This window comes from Giraffa tippelskirchi, chromosome 12 (assembly GCF_054371585.1).
Source record: "Giraffa tippelskirchi isolate mGirTip1 chromosome 12, T2T-mGirTip1v1.2.pri, whole genome shotgun sequence".
In the NCBI taxonomy this organism is placed as follows: Eukaryota; Metazoa; Chordata; class Mammalia; order Artiodactyla; family Giraffidae; genus Giraffa; species Giraffa tippelskirchi.
In genome coordinates, this window is record NC_137286.1 from 72,352,874 (window position 1) to 72,366,452 (window position 13,579).

The following is a 13,579-nucleotide window of genomic DNA, read 5'->3' on the forward strand; positions in this document are numbered from 1 at the left end:
TGATGGTAACACCGTATCACCAGAGTTACACAACAGTGTCCCAAATTGCAACAATGATGAAAAAGTTTACTAATCCCAACTTAACCAACAAAAATAGACGAAACCATACAAAAAGTAAAACATCACCAGAAAGGTGGAAACAAACCAAATGCAAAGCAGCTCAGGGGAAAGGAACTCCATGTCCCCTGGGGGCAGACCGAGTTGCCGGCGTCCACGGTGAGCAGACAGGGATGGAGGCTGCAGAGCCGACCGCTCCCCTGGACATGGTGTTTCCGGCAAGGGCTCTGGGTCTCTGTCCAGAGCGGGGGCTCGTTCTTCCTGCAGGGGCGGGTGAGTCATCGTCGGCGTCTGGGTGTTGCGCGGGAGCCAGGGCAGGCTCTCCCTGCCGAGGCGGTGACTCCTCCTCTGCCTCGGGTTCTCCTGCCAAAGCCCGAGCAGGTACAGGTGCACGTGGAGGTGGAGGTTCTGGCTGAGGGGGTGGGACATCAGTGCCTGGGGCTGGGGGTCCTGCAGGCACGGAAATCCGATCTGCCCGGTGTGCTGGCCAGTACCCAGCTGGCCTGGTGTCTCTGCGAGGGCAAGGCTCGGTTCTCCATCTGCCCTCGGTGGATCCCTGGGTCCTGCACCTGGAGCCACCACCTCTGTAGGCACAGGTCTGGGAAGTGGAGCCTGTTTCCAGTTGGAGGCCAGTGCGAGAGCTGGGGGAGAAGCAAAGTTTGCCCACAGACCAGCCTTGGCATGTGCGTATCCCGGGACAGAAAGCTTCCAAGAGATTCCGAAAGAATACCCAGGGTTGGATGTCTTTTGGGACTGAAGTGTGCAAGATGGGGGTGGGGGTGTGAGGCCAGCGCTTGCTGCAGGCCCAGCAGCATCTTTCGGGGACTCGTCCCTGTGTAGCTCAGCACCCCCTCCCCACACACTCCCGTGCACCAGCCCCAGCGTCCTTACCTCTGTGCTCTGGCGTGCTGGGCTCCAGGTCCTCCTGCTGCCTCAGAGGCCGGGGTTCTCGGGACTCTGGGTCGGAGCCGGGTGTGCTGAGCTCCGTGGCAGCCTCAGACTGGGCCGCCGGGTGTATCCTGGGCGGTGTCTCGGCAGCAGGCCTTCCCCGCCTCCGCTTCGCCCCCGGTGGGGCTGATGCCTCCGTGGGCACGCTCACCTGGAGCCTGCACTGGGCCTCACGGGCGGGGGGTTGGTGCTCCGACCCCTCCCTCCGGGAGGTGGACGGGGTGTCCCCGTCCTCGGCCTCATCACGTGGGAAGCTCTGCAACGACAGTGACCGTCAGCCAGCCGTGCTGGGAGTTTTCCGAGCTGGGCCTGGCCAGTGGAGCCGCTGCTTCTGCCTGCTCGAACTTCTCTTCCCAGAAGGGTCAGAGACGTGTGTCTGCTCAGATCCCCACCCGGGAGGAAAGAGACCCACCTGAGGGTGTGAGGTCAGCCTGGGCGGCCGGCCCTGCCCGCACTGTTCCCATCCCAGCCAGCCTGATCTCCCCTGGGGTGTGGACACAACTTGTCCGCAGGCTTCTGACCCCACATCCGCCTGGGCTTCCTTGAGGGAGACACACCCCGAGAAACCCGCATCCACACACACAGGCAAAGGACCCGGTGTTTCCGGGTGGCATGGGAGAGGTGGCCTGGCCCGGCCTGGGGCTCCCCGTGTTACCTTTCTGTTTCTCCGGGCAGAGGGCCAGAGGCCTCTCGCGGGTGCCCTGAGCCAACGTCGACAGGGTGCCCACGCACACTGCCTGTGAGCTCTCCTGAGGCCCCGGCCTCTGGGCAGGGGCAAACAGCAGAACATCCTGGCAGCAAGAGATCTGGCTGGGGGCTCCTCTCCGCTCTGGAGGCCTGGATACCCGGGTTGCGGGTTCTGTTGGGTTCTGTTGCCGGCAGGTGACATCATTTCCTGGGGTTCGTGCTGAGGTCCCTTCCCCAAAACTTCCCAAGGGAATCTCTGGGTTTCTGACTGCTCGACCACCCCCCTTAGGCCATGTGCAGGCACAGTGACAGCCACACAGCCCAGCCCACAGCCCTGGGGAGGCCTGGGTGCAGCCAGGGCCTGAGCTCCGAGGACCCCGCTGCTCTCAGACCAGGCTCCTTCTTCTCATAAGTGGTGTGGCCCTGGACAAGCATATGCCCCTCAGGGTTTCCCCAGTCTCTCCATCTGCAGAGTGGGGGTCATTCTCCCATCTGTTTCCTAGGTCTGTCGGCCTACGAGCAGCTCCATGCCTCTCCACCTGGGGCCGATATCACGTGGAGCTTGTGCGCTGAGACTTCAGAAAGAAAGACTCCATCCAGGGCTGACACAGCACAGAATGGGGCAGAACGAGGCCTGGATGCGCCGTGGTACCCAGGAAAAGGCACTGCCCCTCCTGACTGTTTTGAGACCCCACATCCAAGTTGGAGGCCCGAAAGGAAGACTCGAAGGTCTCCCTCTCTTATAGAAAAGAGTAGCCAACTTTCTGGTCCTCTGTTTCCATTGAGATTCTGTTCAAGTGTCCCAGCTCGGCTTCTGCGGGTGGCTGAGCTTCTAATGGCTCCCTGCGTTCTTGTCTTTTCCTCTCCAAACCTTCCGTCCTTTTCCCCCTTCTGGGGTGGATGGGCGCTGTCATTGCTTCTACCTTCGAGACAGATTGATGAAAAGTCTGGACCATCGACTCCTTTCCTCTCTTTGGTTCCGTGTCTCTCTCTGGCTGTGTCCCTCTCTTTTCCTTTCTCGATTCAGTCTGTGTCTTCCTCTTTCTCTCTCGTGTGTGGATGGATGGATGCTAGGAATGCACATGTATATGATTAGATGAGGGTTATGTTTTAGGGATGGGTTAGAGGGAGAGAAAGGCTTTAGGTCGGAGTTGGTCATGGGGGAAGGGTCAAGGGTGGTGGTGGTGTTTCTTGGAATCTGAGTGCTGTGCATTCTTCGTCTCTTTCCATATGAACCCCTTCTCAGATACACCACTTGCAAGGAGTCTCTCATGTTCCGTTTCCTATCTTTTGCATCTGTGAATGCTTAGCTTCTCTGTTGTGAAGAGGTTCCATTGGATGGAAACCCATTGGTGTACTTCGTTTCCCTCTTTCCCTTACTTGAAGAGACCCATTTCTACCTCCGCCCAGCAAATGGCAAGGAGACTCTGATGTTAAGGAGCCTTTGACCTACGCTTCTTTCTAGCTATCTCATGACATCAGTCTTTAGGGTGAGGTTTTTCCCCGATATTGAGGTGGTGTGAGATCAAAACCAATAGCGTTCTTCAGATGTAGCTGTCTGGTTTTCCCATGGCCATTTATTGAAGAGGCTTTCTTGTTCCCATTTGGATATTCTCCCCTTCTGTGTCAGAGATGAGTTGACCATGGATGCCGGGGTTTGTTTCTGGACCCTCAACTTTATTCCATCGATCTGGATCTGTGTGTGTTGTTGTATTCCCAATAGCATACTGTCCTGCTGCTGCCGCTGCGGCTAAGTCACTTCAGTCGTGTCTGACTCTGCGCGACCCCATGGCCTGCAGCCTACCAGGCTCCTCCGTCCAGGGCATTTTCCAGGCAAGAGTACTGGCGTGGGTCGCCATCGCCTTCTCCGATACGCTCCTGAGGATCCTAGTTTGGTCGTCTAATTTCCTTTCACACAACCTTGGATGTCCGTATCGGGGCTTTTTCGTCGGATTGTATTGACAATTTAGGCTCTTTTCTGTTTCCGTAACCCCTTTTGCAGTTCTTTGTTCGGTGCGACAATGCATTGGCATTTTGGGAGGAATAGCATCCAAGCTGTGGATTGCCTTGTGGGGCTGTGACATCATTTTCCCAATAGGAATTCTTTCAAGCCCTGAGCACAGCTTCTCTTTCCAGTGATTGGTGTGGGCTTGATCTTCCTTCTTCCATCTCTCGCCGTTTTGTGAGAACAGGTCCTTCCTTCCCTTCTGGGTTAGATGGACTCGTGGGTATCACTTCAGTGCATGGCATTGTCAGTGGGGGTGATAATTCCCTTCTCATTGGAAGACTTTGCTGTGAGTATTAGAAATGCAAGTGATTTCTCTTCCCCTTCCTCCCTGTCCATCTCTCAGAGCCACCGGGAAACAGAGGCCTCATCCAGGGTCACACAGGCCTGAGGGAGTGCAACTAGACTGTTGTTTCTTCAGGCCCTCCGTGCTGGACATCATCCGGGATACTCTGTGTGTGTCTTCCTCAGTCTGGTGTCCCTTCAGACCTTTCCCTAGTTTTCACAGGCTTGTTGTGTTGGTGTTCTTTGTCTGTTTGGAGACACATCCTTGAGAAGCTTTGTGTTTCCACTCATTCGTCTCGCGATGTATGACCTGTCTTTTGCTTTTGTAATGAGGTCTTTCCCACAGTAGATATCTTTGATTTTGCAAAGTCCACTGTATTCTCTGGGTTGTTTTGTGGACTGCCTTTTAGTTTTGTGTGTGAAGACTCAAAGCACGTGTCCGGTTTCTGCTCATTGTTCTTCTAGATTTGTGACAAGTTTTCATGGAAACTTTGTCTAGGGATAACTGGAAGTGAACTCGGTGTAAGGTGTCAAGTCTCCATCTCCATTCATGTCATGCCCTGCAGTTTCCAATTCCCTGTTCCTGAGTGGTTTTGGAGACCTTGTGGGAAGTTTGGTTGCATGGGAGTTTGCATTTCCACCTTGAGTAGATTCCCACTGTTCTGCCCTCAGGGACACTGTCAAGGGGGAGTGAGGAGCAGCCTGCACTTCCAGCAGTGACCACACGGTGGGGCGAGTGCTGCTCTCCCCTCTGGGAGCCCCAGGCCACAGGCATCCCAGTGAGGAGCCAGCTCTGTGCTCGGCTGAAAGGAGTTAGACTCTCAGGAGCCTCTGAGCCCTTGCCTTTGGATCACCCAGGGTGGGCATTTACTGTGACAGAAAAAAATTGCCCTGAATTCCATGGACGGAAGAGCCTGGCTGTGTAGAGTTCGTGAGTTGCCGTGAATCAGACACAACTGAGGACACAAAAACTCAATAGACTAAAACACTTTTGGGGGGTGGGGGGAGTGAAAGGGGGTGATGTGGGGTTTTTTTGTCGTATATAATAGCCAAGGGAAATCTAGTTTAAACCTAAATTCACATAGATGGGAAAGGTATAGCTCTCCGTCACCCTATTAAAAAAAAAAAAACTACTTAACTTTTCTGAAAGTTTATTTAGTAGCTTCCTTGAGCAGTTCATTGTGAAGCATTTTTTTTTTTTTTCTGTGACATCGGCCTCATTAAAAAGTACGGTTTGCCTTTACTGGATAATTTTGTTCATTGGTTTGTTAGGGAATCTTGGTAATATTTGAGTTTCCTGGGGAGCATGGTCACATGACCTGGCCCTGGCCAATCGGTGCGTTCCACCTCCCTGGCCACTGTGATTGGCTCCGGACTGGGGCAGTGCCCAATCGGGGCCCAGGGCCGGGCCTCACGTTGGAAGCCAGGGGAAGACGAGCTCTCGTCCTGCTGGGGTAGGGGAAGGGGTGGGGCCGGGGGAGGTCAGGCTCCAGCAGTGGGAGGGGCTTGAGGTCCGCCTGCGGCAGTTGGTGACCTTCCTGCTCCCCTCAGGGCAGAGCCGCCGGCCTGAGAATGAGGGCGCTGCTGAGCCCAGGGGCTGGGATGGCCCGTTGCTGCTGTGGTCCCAGAGCTCCACCCGAGAACTGACGGAGGCCGTCTGCCCGTGAGTCCTCTCCCGCTTGTCTGTCAGCTTGTTTGAACCATGCTGGGTTTTCTGCCCAGCCGGCTAAGGGGAATCCCTGGAAATGCAAGGGTATGGGTTTTGGCAGACTTCAGGGAAGACATGCCAGATGAGCCTGGGAGGCTCCAGCTTAATCTGGATTCAGGAGATATCTCTTCGGGCCAGCTAGTAATTGTAGGATAAGCCTAATGAGTCTTCACAGGATGAAGAGAGTAACGTGCCAAGGTAGCAATCGATGTCCTCATTCGAGAGGATGATGAAGCTGGTGCTCAGAGAAGGGGGGAACTTGGCCACAGCAAGGAGGTGTGCACCCAGACGGAACCCCCAGATCCGGCCATTTGAGCTCAGGGAGGCCACTGGTGTGGCTTGTCCCTGTGGCAGGGGCCGAGGCACGCAGCCCACCCTGATTCCTGCGGGGGCCTGACTTGGGAAGTGCCATCTGGTAGCTTTGAGACTCACCAAACCAAATTGCACTGGAGAGAGGAAGGACACCTTCCTTCATCCACCCCCCACCCCCGCCGGATTCCCACATACCCTGACCCCTTTCTCTGGATTTCGGAGCCCTTTCCAGAGTCCCGCTCATATGACCTCATTCGAAGTGCACTGTGGACGAGCTGCCATCTGCAGCTGCTACCACAGCAGCCAAGGGCTTTAGCTCCCGAGTACCTCCCTTCCTTTGGAACTTGGGGGCCCTCTACTCCCCACTTGCACACCACAGACCTTTGCTGAGGATTGTGGGGACCCTCACTCAGTTTGCAGCACGTTGTAGCCATCCCTGTCCTCTCAATACCTCCCTTGCAACTCAGCTTGTGAGCTCCTTTGGAGCAGCGTGGCCCACCTGGCTGCAACGGCAGAGACACAGCTGACAGTGAAACAACAGCTTCGATCTGACAGCCGGAAAGCTCTGTCAAAAGGGACCTCCCTCTTCACACCGTAGAGGCTGTAGGAGCCGCCAGGGTTTGGGAACCAGTGCTGGGGCCAAAATGACTCCACAGCTGTTTTCCTTCCTGGGGAGGGTTCTGGCTCGAGTGGGAATGGCTCAAGTCTCCTAAGGTTCTGAAAGCCCACTGTGTGCAGATTCACGGTACACAGAGAGGAGAAGGTGGAGTCCTGCCCTGGAGGTGGTCACAGCTCACGGATGAGCCAGGCAGGCAGGCAGGCAGGCAGGGCATGAGAACACCTGGGCTGCCTTCATGAGTGAGTGGTGTGGGGGCAGAGGAAGAGAAGCCGGTCTGCTCCCTCATGTGGTGCCCAGGGCAGGTTGTCCCCAGAGGAAACCCTTACGACGGTGAGGACTCTCACTGCTGTTTCCCAAGGGGTTCCGTCGGTGCGTGTCTTCCCCGGAGCGGTCAGGCCGTCTCTAAAGTACACTGGCCATGGGCATTGCCTCTCCTTGGAACTTCCCATGTGTTTCTCTTTTGTATGGAACAGTGATTTTTCTAGAGGGGTTCTGGGCCACAAGGTTGTTGGGTCATTTGCTAGCCTTCTGTCGTGAAGAACGCTTTCCTGGGCGTTGGGGTGGTTTGTTGTTCCAGCTCCCTTTCTTGGCTTCTTTTGGGAGCTGGTGCAACAAGAGGAGCTCAGCCTCTGCCTTCTGGCTGAGATGTCACCCTTCAAACAGCAATGCCTGCCTGGAGATAATGATGGCATTTGCCAAAAGGGCTTCGTTTGGCACATGATATCTTGAAAGGACGTACACCGTCCTTTCAGCTATCAAAGGCTAGTTCAAATGACATAAAAATGAGAACTCTCCAATGGAGTCTTACAGTAGGTGGAGAGTCCGAAAAAAACTCCTTCAGTCATCTCACTGAGAGTCATTGATTGGGGACACCAAGAATATAGGAAGGAATGCAGAAAGAAAAGATGAAATTGTGGTCAGGATCGGGGGGAGGGATGAACAGGGCCTGCTTGCCTTGAACCCAGGCTTTGTTGGCGGGTGGGGCATAAAGATCGAACGGGTCTGAAACTACAGAGTGGTGATGGTAACACCGTATCACCAGAGTTACACAACAGTGTCCCAAATTGCAACAATGATGAAAAAGTTTACTAATCCCAACTTAACCAACAAAAATAGACGAAACCATACAAAAAGTAAAACATCACCAGAAAGGTGGAAACAAACCAAATGCAAAGCAGCTCAGGGGAAAGGAACTCCATGTCCCCTGGGGGCAGACCGAGTTGCCGGCGTCCACGGTGAGCAGACAGGGATGGAGGCTGCAGAGCCGACCGCTCCCCTGGACATGGTGTTTCCGGCAAGGGCTCTGGGTCTCTGTCCAGAGCGGGGGCTCGTTCTTCCTGCAGGGGCGGGTGAGTCATCGTCGGCGTCTGGGTGTTGCGCGGGAGCCAGGGCAGGCTCTCCCTGCCGAGGCGGTGACTCCTCCTCTGCCTCGGGTTCTCCTGCCAAAGCCCGAGCAGGTACAGGTGCACGTGGAGGTGGAGGTTCTGGCTGAGGGGGTGGGACATCAGTGCCTGGGGCTGGGGGTCCTGCAGGCACGGAAATCCGATCTGCCCGGTGTGCTGGCCAGTACCCAGCTGGCCTGGTGTCTCTGCGAGGGCAAGGCTCGGTTCTCCATCTGCCCTCGGTGGATCCCTGGGTCCTGCACCTGGAGCCACCACCTCTGTAGGCACAGGTCTGGGAAGTGGAGCCTGTTTCCAGTTGGAGGCCAGTGCGAGAGCTGGGGGAGAAGCAAAGTTTGCCCACAGACCAGCCTTGGCATGTGCGTATCCCGGGACAGAAAGCTTCCAAGAGATTCCGAAAGAATACCCAGGGTTGGATGTCTTTTGGGACTGAAGTGTGCAAGATGGGGGTGGGGGTGTGAGGCCAGCGCTTGCTGCAGGCCCAGCAGCATCTTTCGGGGACTCGTCCCTGTGTAGCTCAGCACCCCCTCCCCACACACTCCCGTGCACCAGCCCCAGCGTCCTTACCTCTGTGCTCTGGCGTGCTGGGCTCCAGGTCCTCCTGCTGCCTCAGAGGCCGGGGTTCTCGGGACTCTGGGTCGGAGCCGGGTGTGCTGAGCTCCGTGGCAGCCTCAGACTGGGCCGCCGGGTGTATCCTGGGCGGTGTCTCGGCAGCAGGCCTTCCCCGCCTCCGCTTCGCCCCCGGTGGGGCTGATGCCTCCGTGGGCACGCTCACCTGGAGCCTGCACTGGGCCTCACGGGCGGGGGGTTGGTGCTCCGACCCCTCCCTCCGGGAGGTGGACGGGGTGTCCCCGTCCTCGGCCTCATCACGTGGGAAGCTCTGCAACGACAGTGACCGTCAGCCAGCCGTGCTGGGAGTTTTCCGAGCTGGGCCTGGCCAGTGGAGCCGCTGCTTCTGCCTGCTCGAACTTCTCTTCCCAGAAGGGTCAGAGACGTGTGTCTGCTCAGATCCCCACCCGGGAGGAAAGAGACCCACCTGAGGGTGTGAGGTCAGCCTGGGCGGCCGGCCCTGCCCGCACTGTTCCCATCCCAGCCAGCCTGATCTCCCCTGGGGTGTGGACACAACTTGTCCGCAGGCTTCTGACCCCACATCCGCCTGGGCTTCCTTGAGGGAGACACACCCCGAGAAACCCGCATCCACACACACAGGCAAAGGACCCGGTGTTTCCGGGTGGCATGGGAGAGGTGGCCTGGCCCGGCCTGGGGCTCCCCGTGTTACCTTTCTGTTTCTCCGGGCAGAGGGCCAGAGGCCTCTCGCGGGTGCCCTGAGCCAACGTCGACAGGGTGCCCACGCACACTGCCTGTGAGCTCTCCTGAGGCCCCGGCCTCTGGGCAGGGGCAAACAGCAGAACATCCTGGCAGCAAGAGATCTGGCTGGGGGCTCCTCTCCGCTCTGGAGGCCTGGATACCCGGGTTGCGGGTTCTGTTGGGTTCTGTTGCCGGCAGGTGACATCATTTCCTGGGGTTCGTGCTGAGGTCCCTTCCCCAAAACTTCCCAAGGGAATCTCTGGGTTTCTGACTGCTCGACCACCCCCCTTAGGCCATGTGCAGGCACATTGACAGCCACACAGCCCAGCCCACAGCCCTGGGGAGGCCTGGGTGCAGCCAGGGCCTGAGCTCCGAGGACCCCGCTGCTCTCAGACCAGGCTCCTTCTTCTCATAAGTGGTGTGGCCCTGGACAAGCATATGCCCCTCAGGGTTTCCCCAGTCTCTCCATCTGCAGAGTGGGGGTCATTCTCCCATCTGTTTCCTAGGTCTGTCGGCCTACGAGCAGCTCCATGCCTCTCCACCTGGGGCCGATATCACGTGGAGCTTGTGCGCTGAGACTTCAGAAAGAAAGACTCCATCCAGGGCTGACACAGCACAGAATGGGGCAGAACGAGGCCTGGATGCGCCGTGGTACCCAGGAAAAGGCACTGCCCCTCCTGACTGTTTTGAGACCCCACATCCAAGTTGGAGGCCCGAAAGGAAGACTCGAAGGTCTCCCTCTCTTATAGAAAAGAGTAGCCAACTTTCTGGTCCTCTGTTTCCATTGAGATTCTGTTCAAGTGTCCCAGCTCGGCTTCTGCGGGTGGCTGAGCTTCTAATGGCTCCCTGCGTTCTTGTCTTTTCCTCTCCAAACCTTCCGTCCTTTTCCCCCTTCTGGGGTGGATGGGCGCTGTCATTGCTTCTACCTTCGAGACAGATTGATGAAAAGTCTGGACCATCGACTCCTTTCCTCTCTTTGGTTCCGTGTCTCTCTCTGGCTGTGTCCCTCTCTTTTCCTTTCTCGATTCAGTCTGTGTCTTCCTCTTTCTCTCTCGTGTGTGGATGGATGGATGCTAGGAATGCACATGTATATGATTAGATGAGGGTTATGTTTTAGGGATGGGTTAGAGGGAGAGAAAGGCTTTAGGTCGGAGTTGGTCATGGGGGAAGGGTCAAGGGTGGTGGTGGTGTTTCTTGGAATCTGAGTGCTGTGCATTCTTCGTCTCTTTCCATATGAACCCCTTCTCAGATACACCACTTGCAAGGAGTCTCTCATGTTCCGTTTCCTATCTTTTGCATCTGTGAATGCTTAGCTTCTCTGTTGTGAAGAGGTTCCATTGGATGGAAACCCATTGGTGTACTTCGTTTCCCTCTTTCCCTTACTTGAAGAGACCCATTTCTACCTCCGCCCAGCAAATGGCAAGGAGACTCTGATGTTAAGGAGCCTTTGACCTACGCTTCTTTCTAGCTATCTCATGACATCAGTCTTTAGGGTGAGGTTTTTCCCCGATATTGAGGTGGTGTGAGATCAAAACCAATAGCGTTCTTCAGATGTAGCTGTCTGGTTTTCCCATGGCCATTTATTGAAGAGGCTTTCTTGTTCCCATTTGGATATTCTCCCCTTCTGTGTCAGAGATGAGTTGACCATGGATGCCGGGGTTTGTTTCTGGACCCTCAACTTTATTCCATCGATCTGGATCTGTGTGTGTTGTTGTATTCCCAATAGCATACTGTCCTGCTGCTGCCGCTGCGGCTAAGTCACTTCAGTCGTGTCTGACTCTGCGCGACCCCATGGCCTGCAGCCTACCAGGCTCCTCCGTCCAGGGCATTTTCCAGGCAAGAGTACTGGCGTGGGTCGCCATCGCCTTCTCCGATACGCTCCTGAGGATCCTAGTTTGGTCGTCTAATTTCCTTTCACACAACCTTGGATGTCCGTATCGGGGCTTTTTCGTCGGATTGTATTGACAATTTAGGCTCTTTTCTGTTTCCGTAACCCCTTTTGCAGTTCTTTGTTCGGTGCGACAATGCATTGGCATTTTGGGAGGAATAGCATCCAAGCTGTGGATTGCCTTGTGGGGCTGTGACATCATTTTCCCAATAGGAATTCTTTCAAGCCCTGAGCACAGCTTCTCTTTCCAGTGATTGGTGTGGGCTTGATCTTCCTTCTTCCATCTCTCGCCGTTTTGTGAGAACAGGTCCTTCCTTCCCTTCTGGGTTAGATGGACTCGTGGGTATCACTTCAGTGCATGGCATTGTCAGTGGGGGTGATAATTCCCTTCTCATTGGAAGACTTTGCTGTGAGTATTAGAAATGCAAGTGATTTCTCTTCCCCTTCCTCCCTGTCCATCTCTCAGAGCCACCGGGAAACAGAGGCCTCATCCAGGGTCACACAGGCCTGAGGGAGTGCAACTAGACTGTTGTTTCTTCAGGCCCTCCGTGCTGGACATCATCCGGGATACTCTGTGTGTGTCTTCCTCAGTCTGGTGTCCCTTCAGACCTTTCCCTAGTTTTCACAGGCTTGTTGTGTTGGTGTTCTTTGTCTGTTTGGAGACACATCCTTGAGAAGCTTTGTGTTTCCACTCATTCGTCTCGCGATGTATGACCTGTCTTTTGCTTTTGTAATGAGGTCTTTCCCACAGTAGATATCTTTGATTTTGCAAAGTCCACTGTATTCTCTGGGTTGTTTTGTGGACTGCCTTTTAGTTTTGTGTGTGAAGACTCAAAGCACGTGTCCGGTTTCTGCTCATTGTTCTTCTAGATTTGTGACAAGTTTTCATGGAAACTTTGTCTAGGGATAACTGGAAGTGAACTCGGTGTAAGGTGTCAAGTCTCCATCTCCATTCATGTCATGCCCTGCAGTTTCCAATTCCCTGTTCCTGAGTGGTTTTGGAGACCTTGTGGGAAGTTTGGTTGCATGGGAGTTTGCATTTCCACCTTGAGTAGATTCCCACTGTTCTGCCCTCAGGGACACTGTCAAGGGGGAGTGAGGAGCAGCCTGCACTTCCAGCAGTGACCACACGGTGGGGCGAGTGCTGCTCTCCCCTCTGGGAGCCCCAGGCCACAGGCATCCCAGTGAGGAGCCAGCTCTGTGCTCGGCTGAAAGGAGTTAGACTCTCAGGAGCCTCTGAGCCCTTGCCTTTGGATCACCCAGGGTGGGCATTTACTGTGACAGAAAAAAATTGCCCTGAATTCCATGGACGGAAGAGCCTGGCTGTGTAGAGTTCGTGAGTTGCCGTGAATCAGACACAACTGAGGACACAAAAACTCAATAGACTAAAACACTTTTGGGGGGTGGGGGGAGTGAAAGGGGGTGATGTGGGGTTTTTTTGTGGTATATAATAGCCAAGGGAAATCTAGTTTAAACCTAAATTCACATAGATGGGAAAGGTATAGCTCTCCGTCACCCTATTAAAAAAAAAAAAAAAAACTACTTAACTTTTCTGAAAGTTTATTTAGTAGCTTCCTTGAGCAGTTCATTGTGAAGCTTTTTTTTTTTTTTCTGTGACATCGGCCTCATTAAAAAGTACGGTTTGCCTTTACTGGATAATTTTGTTCATTGGTTTGTTAGGGAATCTTGGTAATATTTGAGTTTCCTGGGGAGCATGGTCACATGACCTGGCCCTGGCCAATCGGTGCGTTCCACCTCCCTGGCCACTGTGATTGGCTCCGGACTGGGGCAGTGCCCAATCGGGGCCCAGGGCCGGGCCTCACGTTGGAAGCCAGGGGAAGACGAGCTCTCGTCCTGCTGGGGTAGGGGAAGGGGTGGGGCCGGGGGAGGTCAGGCTCCAGCAGTGGGAGGGGCTTGAGGTCCGCCTGCGGCAGTTGGTGACCTTCCTGCTCCCCTCAGGGCAGAGCCGCCGGCCTGAGAATGAGGGCGCTGCTGAGCCCAGGGGCTGGGATGGCCCGTTGCTGCTGTGGTCCCAGAGCTCCACCCGAGACCTGACGGAGGCCGTCTGCCCGTGAGTCCTCTCCCGCTTGTCTGTCAGCTTGTTTGAACCATGCTGGGTTTTCTGCCCAGCCGGCTAAGGGGAGTCCCTGGAAATGCAAGGGTGTGGGTTTTGGCAGACTTCAGGGAAGACATGCCAGATGAGCCTGGGAGACTCCAGCTTAATCTGGATTCAGGAGATATCTCTTCGGGCCAGCTAGTAATTGTAGGATAAGCCTAATGAGTCTTCACAGGATGAAGAGAGTAACGTGCCAAGGTAGCAATCGATGTCCTCATTCGAGAGGATGATGAAGCTGGTGCTCAG

General features: G+C 55.1%; 2 protein-coding genes and 1 long non-coding RNA gene across 3 annotated transcripts in view; 1 reads left to right on the forward strand and 2 right to left on the reverse strand.

Moving 5' to 3' along the window:
- The window catches only part of LOC145529708 (uncharacterized), a 221,810-nt gene that overhangs the window by 139,727 nt on the left and 68,504 nt on the right, over nucleotides 1-13,579 (forward strand). The window contains exons 20-21 of the long non-coding RNA XR_014071297.1: nucleotides 5,534-5,645; nucleotides 13,177-13,288. This is a non-coding gene — a long non-coding RNA (uncharacterized LOC145529708). The remainder of the gene's footprint in view (nucleotides 1-5,533; nucleotides 5,646-13,176; nucleotides 13,289-13,579) is intronic.
- Nucleotides 48-1,853, reverse strand: LOC145529595 (uncharacterized). Its single transcript, XM_081550182.1, has 3 exons — nucleotides 1,661-1,853; nucleotides 949-1,261; nucleotides 48-698 (listed from the first exon to the last, which is right to left on the reverse strand). Exons 1-3 carry the CDS (start codon nucleotides 1,793-1,795, stop codon nucleotides 70-72), a joined length of 1,077 nt encoding a protein of 358 aa, XP_081406308.1. The 5' UTR covers nucleotides 1,796-1,853; the 3' UTR covers nucleotides 48-69.
- Nucleotides 7,688-12,561, reverse strand: LOC145529506 (uncharacterized). Its single transcript, XM_081550081.1, has 3 exons — nucleotides 9,301-12,561; nucleotides 8,589-8,901; nucleotides 7,688-8,338 (listed from the first exon to the last, which is right to left on the reverse strand). The coding sequence occupies exons 1-3, from the start codon at nucleotides 9,535-9,537 to the stop codon at nucleotides 7,710-7,712; spliced, it is 1,179 nt and encodes a 392-aa protein (XP_081406207.1). The 5' UTR covers nucleotides 9,538-12,561; the 3' UTR covers nucleotides 7,688-7,709.

Coding starts and splice junctions, on each gene's coding strand:
- LOC145529506 (XM_081550081.1), bottom strand. CDS start 9,537: ATGATGTCACCTGCCGGCAACAGAACCCAACAGAACCCGCAACCCGGG. Junction 8,902..9,300: donor CTGCCCGGAGAAACAGAAAG/GTAACACGGGGA, acceptor CTGTCGTTGCAG/AGCTTCCCACGTGATGAGGC. Junction 8,339..8,588: donor CAGCACGCCAGAGCACAGAG/GTAAGGACGCTG, acceptor CTTCTCCCCCAG/CTCTCGCACTGGCCTCCAAC.
- LOC145529595 (XM_081550182.1), bottom strand. CDS start 1,795: ATGTTCTGCTGTTTGCCCCTGCCCAGAGGCCGGGGCCTCAGGAGAGCT. Junction 1,262..1,660: donor CTGCCCGGAGAAACAGAAAG/GTAACACGGGGA, acceptor CTGTCGTTGCAG/AGCTTCCCACGTGATGAGGC. Junction 699..948: donor CAGCACGCCAGAGCACAGAG/GTAAGGACGCTG, acceptor CTTCTCCCCCAG/CTCTCGCACTGGCCTCCAAC.